At 39.3% G+C, this 17,946-nt stretch overlaps 1 protein-coding gene and 1 pseudogene across 1 annotated transcript; both read left to right on the plus strand.

Moving 5' to 3' along the window:
- Positions 1 to 5,281: 5,281 nt before the first annotated feature.
- Positions 5,282 to 9,085, plus strand: LOC131166527 (uncharacterized). Its single transcript, XM_058125121.1, has 2 exons — positions 5,282 to 5,344; positions 7,885 to 9,085. The coding sequence occupies exons 1-2, from the start codon at positions 5,282 to 5,284 to the stop codon at positions 8,917 to 8,919; spliced, it is 1,098 nt and encodes a 365-aa protein (XP_057981104.1). The 3' UTR covers positions 8,920 to 9,085.
- A 4,852-nt stretch (positions 9,086 to 13,937) lies between these two features.
- Positions 13,938 to 17,475, plus strand: LOC131166528 (probable receptor-like protein kinase At1g80640; annotated as a pseudogene).
- Positions 17,476 to 17,946: the final 471 nt, after the last annotated feature.

The raw sequence follows: 17,946 nt of genomic DNA on the forward strand, positions 1-17,946 counted from the left end.
ACGGTACCGTGCTCTATAAACTGTAATGGTCCAACAGGGTTTGATACTATATAATACATTACTATATACAATCTATCTATTTTACTATGATTCTGTAATATCTGTATTAACCATGACATTGTGATAAACTGTATCTGTATAAACTATATTTCTGAAATAAACTGTAAAACTGTATGTCATGGTACTGTAAACTGTATCTATATCAACTGTATTTCTATAATAAACTGTAAATATGTATAATCATGGTATTCTGAAAATGTTGTAAAACATATTCATTGTCTGTATATTCTGTATAACATACTCTGAAAATACTATAAAACATACTTTTGTACTATATCTATATTCTCAAGCCACACAATAATTTAAAACATATTAAATATACTTGATAAACTGTATAATTTCTGTTGTGAATAATAATCTGGTATAAATATATATACCATACGGAAAATCACACTAAGTTTGCCTAGCATAGCATATTTCCTTTACCTGACTATTAAAAAGCCTTTTTCATATACCGATCCTAACCCCTTAGGGATTCCTACTCGACACCCTGAAAACAACATTCGTCAGAACAGAATATCAATATTTCTTTGCTTACATCATTTCCTACAACCGCCAGAAGGCCAAAAATTGACTAAAAGGTCTTACCCTAAATCTGGGATGAAATCCAACTTCGTCCCTTTGACGATCTGCTCCAGCAGACTTGGAGAGAACTCTACTAGGAGTGTCGTGGTGGCCTCAGATCATCGATCTGGTGACTGACAAGGCTGAAATTGATTAGAGAAGGGGGAAGGACCGTAGAGGAGAGAGAAGAGAGGGTTCGGTGAGTTTTCTGCACAAGAAAACTAAGTTTAGCAATATTTATACTGCGGGATTGGTCGAAGAGTCACGTCACCTCATCGACAAGTCCTGTAGAAAGTTTGTCGACGAATCTGCACCCCCGTCAACAAATTTCAGACATCCCAAAAATCCTCTCTCGGTATCTTCTCGTCGACCAGACGAGACCTCGTCGATGAGATCCTGAAGAACTTTCGTTAACGAAGTTGGCTGCCTCCTTCTGTTACTGTTTTCATTTTCCTCCCTCTTTATTATTTAAATATCATTACTCTTCAGATCATTACATTCTCCCTTCCTTATAAAATTTTGTCCTCCATATTTACTATTCATATAGCTCATCATCTCTTAAAGGCAAAACGGTCTACTTATTTTATTACCTGCCCTCACTTATGGCGGAGGAATACCGTGGTTATATGGGTAGTTCTGGGAGATTACAAGTATAAAAGAAAATTCTCCCAAAACCAAAATACTACCTATCCTATACTCTACATTATAATTACATTGTACAAAACAAAATTATCACTACTTAAATTACACATCACTGCCATTACCCACTAAACAAGTGGGGGTATTTCTGTCTAATCTAGCTTTCAAGCTCCCACGAAACTTCTTCTATCGCGTGATTCCTCCACTAGACTTTTACCAACGGTATCTTCTTATTACGTAATTCCTGTTCCTTTCTATCTAAAACCTGTACTGGAGCTTCCTCATATGCTCGATCACCACTGATTCCAATTCCGCATAGCTGATGATATTTGAAGAACTTGGGACGTATTTCCTTAACATAGAAATGTAAAACACGTCGTGAATTTTGAATAGAGATGGCGGTAAAGCCATCCGATAGGCAGCTGACCCAATCTTCTCGAGTATCTCAAATGGACCAATGAACCTAGGACTCAACTTACCCTTCTACCCAAACCTCATGATTCCCTTTAGCAGTGTTATTTTCAGAAATACATGATCACCTACTCCAAATTCCAGTCCCCGGCGGTGAGTATCTGCGTAGCTTTTTTTCTGACTCTGTGCTGCACTAATTTGATCTCAAATGAGTCAGAATTTATCGTACGTCCGTTGAACTATCTCTAGCCCCAAAACTCGCCTCTCACCCAACTCACTCCAGTATAAAGGGGAACAACACTTCCTCAATGCTAGTCTCGTAGTTGTTATTGTAAGCAAATTCTACCAATGACATATACTGAGTCCAGCTACCCCAAAAATCCAAAACACACTCTCGCAACATATCCTCGAGTACTTGAATAGTTCTCTTAGTCTGACCGTCAGTCTGAGGATGGAAAGCGGTATTGAATGCCAACTGAGTCTCTAGTGCCTCCTACAAACTCCTCCAAAACTGCGATGTGAAACGTGGATCACGGTCCGAGACTATGGATACTGACACTCCATGGGGTCGAACAATCTCTTGTATGTAAATATCTACTAACATATTCATAGGGTAGCTAACCTTAATGAGCAGAAAGTGCGCTGTCTTCGTCAACCTATCAACAATTACCCAGATGGCATTCTGACCATGCGGCGCTGACGGTAGCCCAATAACAAAATCCATGGATACATGGTCCCATTTCCACTCAGGAATGAAAAGTGGCTGCAATTGACCAGCCGGCCTCTGATGCAGCTCAGTCTTAACCTGCTGGCACGTCAAACACTACTGCACAAACTCTGTTATTTCTCTCTTCATGTCACTCCACCAGAAATACTCCCGTAGATCCCTATACATTTTCGTACTACCAGGATGGACAGTGTATAGAGATCTGTGTGCCTCTTCTAGAATCATCCTCCTGATATTATCATCTGCAAGCACACACAGTCTTGTACGAAATCTCATAGCCCCATCGTCAGAAATGCTGAATTCTTCCCCCTGACCATCTTGTATTCTGGTTATCACTTCTGCCAATTCCAAATCATCCCTCTGAGCAGCTTTAATTCTCTCATAATGTATATGCTGTACAACCAGACTGACAATATGCGCCTGAGGATCAAAGGTCTTGGGGGTGAATACATAGCCCCATCATCAGATCATTCTGCATGTCATGCTAAGATTGAGGAGGTGCATCGAAAGGCAGCAAATCATGAAAGTATTATCACCCAGCAATTGTAGGAGGTCTAGAGCAACCAGGTCATGTCACAATAGCTTGAAGTCATGATGCACTGGAAAGCGGAGATTGATGAAATGCTCTGCCAACATCAAGGAGGTGCTGCAGTCGACTCTTCCTCCCCTCACTGATGTGGAGATATATATGCAACGATGGTAATCATTTTTTAAATTAAATATTACTTATTTTGTAGTTAAATAGATTGTAGACCCAATTTTATATCACCATAGAGTTTACTATAAAATGATTTATCAATTTTGTTCCAAGTCTTGCTTTAATGATGTACTCGGATGTGGCATTGTCTTCGGAGCTTTGCATCCCATATATATAAGTGTGTATGCATGCATGTGTGTGAATGCATGTGAGTGTGTGTGTGTGTGTGTGTATGTGTGTGTGTGTTTGTTTGCATGCATTAATGCGATTAGGTGCATGTGGATTGTGTTTCCATGTATGTGGATATGCATGGAAGAGTGTCTGTGTTGAATGTATGTGGATATACATGGATGTATGTGGGCATGTGCATGAATGTATGTGATTTTCATGTAAGCATACATGAATGCATATATAAGAACAGAAAATAACTTGTAAATAACTTGTAAAAAAAAAAAGTAATTCTCTAGTCAAATGAACTAAAAAAATTAAGGAATCAATAATTACTCTTTGCTTGGAAGATATTATTTTTTCTTTTATTCTTAAAAATAATCCTCTTGAAGGGCTTTGTCGGCCTTAGCGGCGCCATCATCACCCAGCTCTACCACGCCGTCTAAGGCGACGATTCCAAGGCTCTCATACTCCTCATCGGGTGGCTCCCGGCGTTTATCTCGTTTCTATTCTTGCGGACTATAAGGATTATGAAGGTGGTCCGGCAAGCGAACGAGCTCAAGGTCTTCAACAATTTTCTCTCTATCTCCCTCGCCCTTGCTGTATTTCTCATGGCTATGATCGTGACAGAGAAACATGTCGTTTTCTATTACTCCAGGTCAGTTTATTCCCCAACAACTGGTATCAGAGATTTGGTCGGAGTAAAAATAGCCAGATCAAGAAAAATTTCGGTTTTTTGAGCCCCTGTCCAGTAGCTCAAAATTTAATTTTGAGGCTACCATCGAACTCCTCTCGCCGAGACGAAGCCAACGGCAGTAACCGGAGCTCAAACAAAGCTCAGACGAAGCCGCACGCGCCCACACACACCACCAACGTCCAAAGGACGTTCCCACGCGCCCTCACGCGCTCCCACGCGCCGGCGACAGGTCGGGAGTGGTCCTCACGCGCCCCCACGCGCCGGCGAACGTCCGGCGACCAGAAGAAGCTGGAAGACGCTGACGTCAGCGTCCACGTCAGCGCCGCGTCAGCCAGCCCGCCACGTCAGCTCCAGTCAGCGCCACGTCAGTTCCACGTCAGCGCCAGTCATCTGCCACGTCAGCCGCCACGTCCACGCCACGTCAGCACCACGTCAGCAGTGGGCCCCAGTGCCACATCAGCAGTGGACCCCACAGTGCCACGTCAGCAGTGGGCCCACAGTGCCACGTCAGCAGTGGGTCCCACGTGCCACGTCAGCAGGGTTGACCAGGTTTGACCAAAAGTTTGACCGGGCTTTTTGAAGCCATTTCGGGTCCGTTTTTCGAGCGGCTTAAGCCATTCCTAGGGTTTTCGACCGTTCCGGATCCAACCGTGCTGTCCGATTGAGCTAATTCCATCTCTAGATCAGTGAATCGAGATGTCGAACCAGAAAAGCTCTCACATCGAGATGTTTGACGGCACGAACTTCGGTTTCTGGAAAATGCAGATCGAGGATTTCTTGTTTGGTAAGGAGTTACACTTACCACTGATGGAGAAGCCAGAATCCATGAAGGAGAGCGAGTGGGAGTTGCTTGACCGAAAAGCCCTCGGAGTTGTGAGGATGACGTTGGCAAAGTCTGTTGCCTTCAACATCAAGCACTTGACAACCACCAAGTCCCTTATGGATGCGCTATCGAACATGTATGAGCAGCCATCAGCCGCAAATAAGGTACATCTAATGAAGAGACTTTTTACCATGAGCATGTCTGCAGGTGAAAGCTTCAACAGACACTTGAATAATTTCAACGAGTTGTCGGATCAACTCGCCTCGGTCGGGATTACCTTTGACAGTGAGATCCGTGCTCTATTAATTCTCAGCCAGCTGCCTGAGAGTTGGAAAGGTATTGTAACTGCGATCAGTAGCTCTGCAGGAAAATCGAAGCTGAAATACGACGAGGTTATTAGCATGATTTTGACAGAGGAGATCAGAATGCAATCGAACAATGCCTCCACTTCAAGTTCAGCTTTGAATGTGGAAAGCCGAGGAAAGGGAAGCGGGCATGGAAGATCTAACAATCGTGGCAGATCCAGGACTAGGAGGTCCAAATCCAGAGATTCCAGAGGTACTCAGGACACAGGTTCTCAGAGCAGAAAAGTTATTGAGTGCTGGAACTGTGGAAAGACTGGTCATTACAAGAACCAGTGCAGAAGTCAGAAGAAAGATACGAGGGCAAAGACAGAAGCAAATATTGCTTCCGAGAACGATGATTTGTTGATCTGCTCTTTGGAGAGCAAAAAGGAGTCTTGGGTGTTAGACTCTGGAGCTTCATTCCATGCCACTTGCAGCAGAGATTGCCTGGAGGAGTATACATCAGGTAATTTCGGTAAAGTATATCTGGGCAATGATCATCCTTGCGACATTGCCGGGAAGGGGACAGTGAAGATCAAAATGAACGGGTCAGTATGGAAGCTGAAGGATGTCAGACATATTCCAGACCTGAGGAAGAATTTGATCTCAGTCGGTCAATTGGCAGATGAAGGTTATAACACATCTTTCATTGGTGATGAATGGAAGATTTCGAAGGGTGCATTGACAATTGCTCGAGGTAAGAAAAGTGGCACTCTTTATGTAACTCCTGATACATGTATGTTTATTACAGTTGCTACAGGAAATGATGATAGCAACCTATGGCATCAACGACTTGGACACCTGAGTGAGAAGGGACTTAGGGTGATGCACTCAAAGGGTAAGTTGAGTGATTTACAGTCGGTGAAGATTGACACATGTGAGGACTGCATATTTGGGAAACAGAAAAGAGTTAGTTTCCAGGCAAATATCAGTACCCCGAAGAAGGAGAAACTTGAGCTAGTCCATTCAGATGTATGGGGACCAACAACCATTTCGTCTACAGGAGGAAAGCATTACTTCGTCACGTTTATCGATGATCATTCACGGAAGGTATGGGTTTACTTCCTGAAGTATAAATCTGATGTTTTCAATGCTTTTAAAAATTGGAAAGCGATGGTAGAAAACGAAACTGGTTTGAAAGTCAAAAGGCTGAGAACTGATAACGGTGGAGAATATGTTGACACCGAGTTCAAGAATTTCTGCTATGAGCACAGCATCAGAATGGAAAGAACTGTGCCAGGTACGCCTCAACACAACGGCGTAGCCGAGCGGATGAACAGAACGTTGACAGAAAAAGCCAGAAGCATGCGTATGCAGTCAGGCTTGCCAAAGATGTTTTGGGCACATGCAGTCAACACAGCAGCTTATTTGATTAATAGAAGTCCTTCAGTACCATTGGACTATTGCCTACCAGAAGAAGTTTGGAGTAACAAAGAGGTAAGACTTTCACATTTGAAAGTTTTTGGTTGTGTTGCATATGTACATATCAATGATCATGTCAGGGATAAGCTGGATCCGAAATCCCGGAAATGCACTTTCATCGGTTATGGTGGAGATGAATTTGGATACCGCATTTGGGATGATGAAAACAAAAAGGTGATCAGAAGCAGAGATGTGATTTTTGATGAAAAGGTGATGTACAAAGATAGGCACACAGCTGAATCCACCGAACCAGTTCAGAGAGAACCAACCTGTGTAGATACGGATAATGTCCCAGAATGTATGAGAACACAACAGCAGAATGCCGAGAATCCTCAGGCAGAGGAACCAGTGGAGCAATTCGTCACACCACCGCCTCCTACTCCAGCTCCGGAGCTTAGGAGATCTACTCGGCCTCATATACCAAACAGAAGGTATATAGATTATTTACTTCTTACAGATGGAGGAGAGCCTGTATGCTGTCAGGCAGAAGATGCGAGCAAGTGGGAGCTTGCAATGAAGGACGAGATGAAGTCTCTCACCTCCAACAGAACGTGGAAGTTGCCCAAAGGCCTTCACAACAAGTGGGTGTACAGAATTGAAGAGGAGCATGACGGCTCCAAAAAGTACAAGCCTCGGTTGGTAGTCAAAGGCTTTGAGCTAAAGAAAGGGATTGACTACACCGGCATTTTTACACCAGTTGTGAAGATACCAGCCATCAGATTAGTCTGCAGAAATCTAGTAGACAGGAAGGTGGCAACTAGAGAGAAACTGAAGTTGTGCTCAACTTCAGTTGGTCTTCATGATTGAAGACGGACCTGAGCACAACATTTGCATATACACTGGTTGAGATGCTGCCTCCGTCTCCAAGTGGGAGATTGTTAGGATTGCTGGTGTGGAGCCGTTGGCAGCCGCACCAGCCCAGCCGCCGACTTTGAATTGCAAATGGAAGGCCACCAAATCTGCCCACCTCTTGTGACTTTGCAGCAGCCTTTGTTTGACTTCTTCCCCCTCACCTTGTGTATATATATATGAGTTGTGAGGAGTGTGAAATTGTGCGTGGGCTGTGTAAAGAGTTGTGTGTAGGGGTGTTGAGTGGTGTGTGCAGCAGAGAGTTGTGAGAGTGTGTATACTGAGAGTACAGAGAGAAGTGCAGAGAGCAGAGAGTTGTGGTGAGAGAGAGAGTTGAGCAGTGGCTCCTCCGTGTGTTATTTCTCCCAGATTATAGTGCAGTGGTGTGCTCCCGTGGACGTAGGTCAGTTTGGACCGAACCACGTAAATCCGGTGTTCATTGTGTGTGTTTGAATTTTTCTTTGTGCGTGATTATTACTCCAGGTCGGTTTATTCCCCAACATTTTCTCCCAGGCCGCGTATGGCGTCAGCGACGCCGGAGAGCTCCTCCTGCTCTTTCTCCCCCTGGCCGTCGTCGTAAGAGCAGAGTACAAGCCATGGAAGGAGAAGAATAAAACCGCAGATGCTCTCTCGCCGGTGCACATCGTAACAGAGAAGCCGAACCTGCCAGCGAGCAGTTCGGCAGCGGCGGCGGTACCGCAGGCTCAACAAGTCTCCTGCTTCAAGAACATATTCCGGCCTCCGGACCGAGGAGAGGACTACACCATCCTCCAGGTGCTTTTCAGCGTTGACATGCTGATCCTTTTCGTGGCGACGGTTTGCAGAGTGGGAGGAACGCTGACGGCGATTGATAACCTGGGCCAAATCGGGTACCCGACCCGAAACACCAGCACGTACGTATCGCTAGTGAGCATATGGAACTACCTGGGTCGGGTCGCTTCCGGGTTCACATCCGAAATCTTCTTGACCCGGTACAAGTTTCCCCGCCCGCTCATGCTCGCCCTCATTTTCTTACTCTCCTGCGTGGGCCACCTCCTCATCGCCTTTGCCGTCCCAAACAGCCTCTACGCGGCGTCGGTCATAATCGGATTCTGCTTCGGGGCCCAGTGGCCGCTTATCTACGCCATAATCTCGGAGATATTCGGACTCAAGTACTATTCTACCCTGTACAACTTTGGAGCCGTCGCAAGTCCGATCGGGGCGTACTTGCTGAACGCGCGGGTCACGGGTCATCTGTACGACCAAAAAGCGAGGAGGCAATTGGCGGCTTTGGGGAAGTCGAGAAAGGCCGGAGAGGACTTGAACTGTAACGGGGTTGAGTGCTTCAAGCTGGCTTTTATTACAATCACGGCGGCGACAGTGTTCGGGGCAGCCGTTTCGGTTGCTCTGGTGGTCAGGACTAGGAAGTTTTACCGGAGTGACATTTACAAGAAGTTCAGGGAGCAGGCGGAGGCGGCTGAGACAGAAATGGCGGTGGCCGGGAACGGCGCCCGGCCAGCCGGAGCTAAAGTCTTTTAATATGGAATTCAATTTGTCGGTTCATTGTCAATTGTAACATTAGACAGCGGTCAAATTGCAAAAAAGATGAAGTTTGAGGGTCGGAATGTGAGAAATTTTGATGTTTTATGGGGGAAATTACAATTAAAGAAAAATGTGCGGCTCTACAAAATTGAAATATGAAGACAAAAATTTGGACTTAGTTTATGCATGACACCAATTGTATTCATGCATTAAACGTCTTTCACACAAAGCTCAACTCCTAAAAAACGATAAGACTAACTTTCAAAATATTTGTATTTTATTTATTATTCATTGTTTTTTGGTAGAAATAAAAAAAATGAGATACCTAAAAAATATCAAATGAATGATTTCAAAATATCGATAATTACACAACTAATATTTTTAATTTATTCATGCTGATGTCATTAAGTAATAATATTTGTCCGTACATCTATAACCCTATATTTAATATAGTATGATCGGAATGATCAAGAGAAAATATCTTTATCATAATTAGTTACATCGCTAATCTTTTGTTCCTGAACCAACTAGCATGCCCTAAGCATAAAAGGACCCAAATACCCTTCATTTTTTTATTTTTAGTTATATTATTCCTCTTATTACGTTTTTTAAACGTGTCCCTTATAGATGACAATCCGAATATAAAACATAATAACTAGTATAGTTAGCTATTATTTAATTCGACCTAATAGTTTGGTATTATTTATTTGAGAAAAGAAAAAATTTTAAAAAAAATCTACTATATTTTTCCTTTAAATCAAATATTATTAAAAGCAAAATTTTATTCTAAAATATTTGAAATTTAGAAAAATCAAAAAATAATTATATGTAAACATAAATTTTTATTTTTCTTCCCACTTAACAACCAAATTTAAATAATTTTTTTCACATGTTCTTTCTTTCATTTCCGTAATGTTTTTAAAGTAGGAATTATAAAATTTTAAGAGCGGTGTCATTGTCTTTTTGTTGGGGGATCCCCATTAATCAATGGTATAATAATAATAATAATAATAATAATAATAATAATAATAATAATAAAATTCCACTAGTAGTTTAACGGACTTTGAATGCTCGCCCTTTATTAATTATTATTAAAAATCGTCATTTATGAGAGCTCAAATTTTGAAGGAAACATTATATGCTAATGTACATAGAGATCGATTGTGACTTGCAATTTGAAACTATAATGTTTTGAAAAAATAAATTTTATCATTAATAAAATGACTTTTTTAGCTTTTTTATTCAACTATGAGAGGAAAAATGATATCAATTTAATAAATTAGTTAACTTAAGAAAACTTATCAATTAAAAATACTATCGTGAAAACCGAACTGATAAATGACTCAAAGACTTGAGTTCTTTAATTGATAGGTGCAATTAGTTTAATCTATTTGACTTCAACCATTGATATTCACATGGTAACATGGTGTTATCTTGAGTTAATTAAACCATTGGCATCATTTGATAGGTTGACTTAAATTAGTCAAATCAGTTGGACCTGTGAACCTAAAATTTGGTTGAATATACAAATCTCTTACTCATTTAAATTTTAAATGCTATAATTAACTAACCAATTTCCCTAACTTAATTCATTAAATTGATGTAAATTTTCAAAATTATCTTATCATAATTGAATGAAAAAACATAAAAACATCATTTTATTATGATACTTTTTTTTATTTAAACTTAATAAATGACTAGTTGTTGACTAATGGAAAGTTATTTTCACTCATAAAATTAAATTTTAGGTAGTTGTTAGCTTTCAAAAACTTAGGTTATGGAGTATTATAATTAGAAAATTCATGAGCTGCTAAATTTTACCCTATATAATTTTTTTTTACCAAATAAAACTTTTTTTTCTTAAAATTTTTACAAATATAAAAATTAAAATTTATACTTTCAATTAAAATGCTTTAAAATGATTTAATATTTCATCATTTAAGATAAATAAAATTAAACATTTCATCTTCAAAAATTAGGATATAATGAGATTTAAGCTACAATATTACATTTTAATATATATATATATATATATATATATATATATATATATATATATAACTCTCTGTGTGTGTGTGTGTGAAAAACAACAAAGGAAAGACAGTTATTTTTGGCATTAATTGCGAAAAGAAAAAAATGTGTGAAAAGATGTACAATCAAGGAATGAACATAAAATCAATCACATGAAAGCAATTATATTATTTTAATAATATTATTTTTAGATTTAATTTAATTAAAATTTTAAATTTATTAAATTGTTATTATTTTTTTTTTTAAAAGAAAATGCTCAATATCACGGACTCATGATTGCATGAATCCACGTGATAGGATTTGACTCTGTCACGCGGGCTCATGTCATCATGGACTTGTACATGAAACTAAGGTCTTGTTTGTTAGAATGTCAAAATTTTAAGTTTAAAAAAATGTTTACCTTTGCTAATGTATTTATGCTATGTTTGGGACACATGAATGGAATGAAATAAAAATTGAATAAATTGGAGAATGGAATGGAATGAGGAGTGGAATGTAGGGGTGACAAAACAAGTCAAAACCTGACGGACAACCCGCTCGCTTAAACTAGATTTAGGTTAATGCAAGCTGACCTGTTTATACATAGGTCAATCCGAGTCCGGCCCGTTTAGTAGACGGATTAAGCGGGTTCAGGTCAGGCCACCTGACATTTATCTGCAATGTATAATTTATATTCTAGTGTGCGAGGATAGCTGGTTTGATATATAATTTCTTAGTTTAAAACGAGTTTCTTAAAATTTACATACACAATCTCTTAAGCATTATCTGACTAAACTGATTTTACTTATAGCCTGAATTGAGTTTCCACCATACACAATCTCTAAAGCATTATCTAACTGAACTTAAGTGTAATAACTCGAAAAAAAATTTTAATTAATTAAAATTATTAATCAATTAATTAGTTAAACATTATTAAATTAATGTATTAAATAAATAAATAAAAAGAAATAGTATGAAAAAATTAAGAATAATTATTAATTATTTAATTATTAAGAATAATTATTAATTATTTAATTAGTTAATTGAATATTATTAAATTGAATTAATTAAGTTAAGTAAAATGGTGGTATATATATAAGTATATAATATAATATGATATTATGTTAATAAATAAAGTAAAAGAAAAAAAAAAAAAAGTTAAGAAAACTGAGAAGCTTTGTCTCTCTCATCTCACTCCTCTGTCTTCCTTCCCTGTCTTCTTATTTTCTCAACGGATATTCGGCCGATCGGAAAACGGAATATACCATTGGGTTCCTAACTCCGCCACCAACATTTTTACTGAACTAAATTTATCGTGGGAGCGTCGTAAGCACTACTCCTGGGAAAAGGTATATTTATTCTAAATCCTTAATTTCTCCTTAAATTTGTCATTAAATCGACGATCAAGAACCACCACAGGGTCCTAGTCGTGATCGTTGTCATTTTGACGTGGGTAAATTTTCAATTGGGATTTTCTAGGCCTCACTTCAAAGCGAGAGTGAGATTTGAAAAATTAGGTAAATTAGTTATATTTGAGAGTATAATTATTCATTTGGAATTTATGAGCCTAGGAAATACTAAAATAATATTTTATTTAGAGTTAATTTAATGGAATTAGGATTTTTGATTCGGGACTTGGGTGAACACCGCAAGTATTTTTCGGGTCACTGTTAGCGTAGTTTAAGAAATCAGGTAAGGGAAAAAGTATATATTGAACCAGAATTTTTATGAATTTAATGGAAAATGAATTATGTTATATATACGTGTATATGTTTCGGTATGGGTTTAAAATGTCAACCATTTAATTTATGTTTTTTCGAATTTAGGGCTATTTATTAGATATGTATATGTGAAAATGAACTGATGAAAGTGGAAAATATTTTCAAGATAATTATGTAAGAAATGAAAGATATTTTCAGTATATAAATATTAAATGTTGGTTGGCTTATTTTACAGGCAATATATGAATTTTATTACTAAATTGTGTGGCATAAGTAAATGTAAGTTCTGTGCAAATATATGTTAAATATATGAGATACAGGCTAAGTAAATTAAGCATTAAGAATGAAATATGATATGAATCATTCTGCTTGTGTATGTTAATGCAACCATGTAAATGTATGTGACAGCTGAAAGTCGTGTTAACAAATTTTAGCGCATTTCTATGTGTACTAACTGATGATGGCTAAAATGAACTATGTTAGTAGATTTTAGCGCATTTCTATGTGAACTAACTGATGACGGCTAAAGAGCAGCTATAGTATAAGTGAATGAAATGAAAATGAAATGAAATGACAATGAAACGATAATGGAATGAAATGTAAAATGTGAATGATGTAAATGGGAAAGAGTCACTTAAAATAAAATGCAATGCAATGTTAAAACTATGAACATGAACATATGTGAATGGTTGAATAATGACAGAAAGAATAATGTATTATGATATTAGAACTATTTAGGCTAATAGAATATGTTACAACTGAGGCGGGGCATACTCTTCACTCGAGGGCTTACTGAGAAAGGTGAGTGCGCTAGTTATATCAGACGTAACAATAGCTGCATAATGCACTAGGGTAGAGGGAACCTACTTGTATGGGTGGGTAGATTTCTCTATCCTTGGGGCCTTCGCTAGTAAACCTTTGTTTGAACTGTGTGAATATGAGATTAATCTAGTACTTGAGGGCTTACTGAGTAACACCCCGCGAGCACGATCAGCAGATCCTCACCACCAGCAAAAGCCGAGGCATCTCGGTGGCAACACAGCAGGTTCCACCAGCATCTGGCCACCCTTACGGCCTCTCCCCTACACCAGCATCATCTAGCACTAGCGGCAGCAGCTCCGCGAATCTTCACACAACTCTACGGCACCTTCGGCTACCTGCAATGCTCGTGTTTTCTCTACAACTTAGGTACATCACCGACCCTCCCCACTAACTCACAAGATTTCTCTTCCTCTCTCTCTCTCTCTCTCTCTCTCTCTCTCTCTCTCTCTCTCTCTCTGTGACATGGATCGTCTTTTGTCATTACCCTTCTAGTTTTTTTCATCCTCTTGCTTTAAAGCCCTCACTCTAATTGATGCCAAACCAGAGCCTGCCATTTTCAGCAATTCTGGCTTTCTTATTCCCTCTGCCAAAGAACCCATTTCTCAATTTTGTGCAAAAATGGAAGCTCAGTCCCCAGCAATGCCTGATGTTAAAGCAGAGCAGCATACAAGCGTAAACAAAAAAATTCTTATAACACTTATTGTTACGTCCACACTTCTTGGTGTTTCGCTGTTTCTATCCTGCTTCTGGGTCTGCAGAAAGAAAAAGAAGTTAAGGAACTTCAATGGGAAAGGCCAACAGAATTTGGATAGCACAAAAGGGCTTTCATCAGTTTCAGATTTGAGTAGATTCAATTCATTGAAGATGGTGGGTAAGAAGGGTTTTGTTGCTGTTATTGAATATGATGTATTAGTAGCTGCAACATACAATTTCGAAGACAAGAACATTTTGTGTGAGAGTAGATTTGGACATCTATATAAAGCTCATTTTGGTGAAAGCTTAGTTGGAGTTGTGAAGAGACTAGAATGTGGAGGGCAAGATGCTGAAAAAGAGTTTGAGAACGAGGTGGATTGGCTAAGTAAATTCCAGCATCAAAATATTGTTTCCCTTTTGGGTTATTACGTTCATGGCGAGGCAAGGTTTATTGTTTATGAAATGATGCAGAATGGATCGTTGGAAACTCAATTGCATGGGCCTGCTCAAGGGTTGGCCTTAACTTGGCATCTTCGGTTGAAAATTGCTGTTGATGTTGTAGAGGATTAGAATTTCTTCGCGAGCATTGCATGTAATGACCTGAAGAATAATGATATTTAAATAATAAAGAGGGAGGGAAATGGAAACAGAAACAGAAGGAGGCAACAGACTTCGTCGACGAACACGCTTTGAGAATAATAACTAAAGAATTTAATCAAGGACTTGTCGATGAATACAGGGGATTCGTCAACGAGGATAACACGGGGTCTCATCGACGAGGGTATGTATCGTCAAGGAGAAAATACCGAGAAAATTTTTGGGCGACTCTAAATTTCGTCGACGAAAGGGAGAGTTCGTCGACGAATTTCCTATTAACCTCGTTAACGAGGTGACGTGGCTCGTCGACAAAGCCCAGTGTATAAATAGAGTCAACTTTCATTTTTGGCCGAAATCTTGCGCAAACATTTCTCTCTCTCTCTCCTCTATGCCCCTTATACCTTCTCTCTACGATCTCGGGCCGGATTCTCGCCGATTCGACGATTTGAAGCCACCACGACGCTCCTGGCGAAGTTCTCTCCAAGTTTACCAGAGCGGATCGTCGATGGGGCTGAGTTGGAAATCATCCCAAATTCAAGGTAAGGTTTTCTACTCAATATTTGGTTTCTTGACAGTTGTAGAAAGCATAGTACGCATAAAAATATTGAACTTTAATTATGAGAGATGTGATTTTCAGGGTATTGAGTGGGGAATCCTGTTGGTGCGGGACTGAGTATCTTAGGGGTTTTTCAAGAATCATGTAAGGGGATAAACTAAACTAGTATTTTATGAAAAGTATGTATAATATTATAGCATTTGATTTCAGGGAAATAAATATATTTATATATGATTTATATTTGAAAATATTGCTGAAAATGATGGTATGTTAGATATATGAAAAAACTTATTTCGTGTGGCATGAGTAGAAATTATAATGAAAAACTGTTTTCTAGGAATATGATAAAGATTTGGATTTGTATAATGGAAAACCAGTGTACGGGCCGAGATTTTTACATGTTTTGCCGACGTACGGGTCATGCTATGTGTATGATTTGCCAACGTACGACCTGTGCTATGGATATGATTTACAGGCGTACGAGCCGTGCTATGTATATGATTTGACGGCGTACAAGCTGAGCTATGGATATGATTTGTCAGCGTACAGGCTGAGTTATGGATATGATTTGTCGGTGTACGGGCTGAGTTATGGTAAAATGTGAAATATCGGCGTACAGGCCGATGATTTTCATGATATACGTATATATGCAAAATGATATGATTGATTTGATAATTAATGGTATGAAATATCCATGTATCATAGTTTCAGTATATGATATATGATATCAGAACCTGGTTGGCTTGGTCTAGGCTAACACTTGCACGGTACCAATGCTATGTGTTCATGATTTATCATGATATTTGTGTTAACGCCGTTGTACAGAGTGGTGTGAGATTAAATGGTCGATGTGTTTTTTAAGAAGTGTGTGAGCGCCCTTGGTGTACAGACTAGGTCTGGAAAACCCATCTGACTTACAGACTGTACTTTTGACTTAGCAGTGGTCAACCAACCATTATCAGGTCCCGCCTTTGGACTTCACAACCCAGCCATGTGGGGGTAATACATGACAACAGCCAACTAACCTACCAGGGTTGTTTTTATATTACTATTATTATTATATGAGATGAAATATGTTTATGAAAATGTAGTATATTCTGTCATGCTATGATGATATATATGTTTTCCCAGATATGACATAACAGTTTACTAAATATGTTATGTATGGTATATGTATAACATGGAATACTCATGTTGCCACACACTAGTATTAGTTTATTTCCCTTACTGAGAGGTGTCTTACCCTAGAATTTCATGAACTTTTCAAGAGCCCCGGATATGAGAGCGGATAAAGCTCTGCTGAGGTAGATATAGTTGACCTGCCCTTTCTGAAGGGTAAGTCGTTTGTTAGGGTTTGATGGTGGGTTTTTGGGTATCGACCCTAGGGTTGGTTTTTGGTTTATTTTGGGATATGTACGACGGATATAGTAAACTTTGGTATTGTACTAAATGATATAAAGGTATGTACATGGTTTTATGATTTCTTGCTGCATAGACTTCCATTATATGTGTCTGATATATCCCTAGTACCCACGGGTACAGGTGGATTATGATCTACTTGGTTTATTATATTGGTTTTATTATCATAAAAAAAAAATATAGAAATTAAGCAGGTCGTTACACTGCAACCCTCCTATCATTCATCGTGATCTAAATTCATCTAACATTCTTCTAGATTCGAAGTTCAGTGCCAAGCTTTCTGATTTTGGGCTTGCAATAAGCACTCGAACTCAGAACAAAAACGATATAAAGCTTTCAGGAGCTTTGGGTTATGTAGCACAAGAGTACCTTTTGGATGGAAAGCTAACTAAAAAAAGTGATGTCTATGCTTTCGGGGTGGTCCTTTTAGAGCTTCTGTTGGCAAGGAAGCCAGCAAAGAAGACGCCACCTGCTCAATACCAGTCCATTGTGACTAAGGCTATGCCTCAGCTCACCGACAGATCAAAGCTTCCAAGCCTTGTTGCTTCTGAGATCAAAAACATGATGGATCTCAAACACTTATACCAAGTTGCTGCTATAGTGGTGCTATGTGTATAACCAGAGCCAAGTTATAGGCCATTTATAACTAATGTGCTACACTCACTAATCCCGCTAGTGCCTGTTGATCTTGGAGGGTCACTAAGAGTTTCAGAGCCTACACCACCACCCGTCTAACAAGGTTCATTTTGTTGCAGATAGGAGGAACCGAGTGTCTGACTTCTACACACATTAACACATTGCTACACACACACATTAAAAGACACACTTACATGCACTGCCACACACATTATTTACATGCATTGTTTCATGTTCACTGCTACACACACTGCCACACACCTACACACGTACTGACATTCAACTACACACCTACACACACTGTAATAACCTGGGAAAAAAAAATAAAAAGAAAAGAAAAGAAGGAAGCTGAAGCTTCCTGGAATCGTAAAGATCTCTCTCTGCGTTTCTCTATGCTCTCTCATGCTCCTCATCCACTCTCTGTCTCCGCCAGTCTCTCCCCTCATTTCTCTACGAATATTCGACCGATCGGGAAACGGAAGGTTCCGTTGGGTTCCTAACTCCGCCACCGACATTCTACTGGAGCGGATTTATCGTGGGAGCGGCATAGGCACCATTCCTATGAAAATG

The sequence above is a fragment of the Malania oleifera genome, chromosome 10 (assembly GCF_029873635.1).
Source record: "Malania oleifera isolate guangnan ecotype guangnan chromosome 10, ASM2987363v1, whole genome shotgun sequence".
NCBI lineage: Eukaryota > Viridiplantae > Streptophyta > Magnoliopsida > Santalales > Ximeniaceae > Malania > Malania oleifera.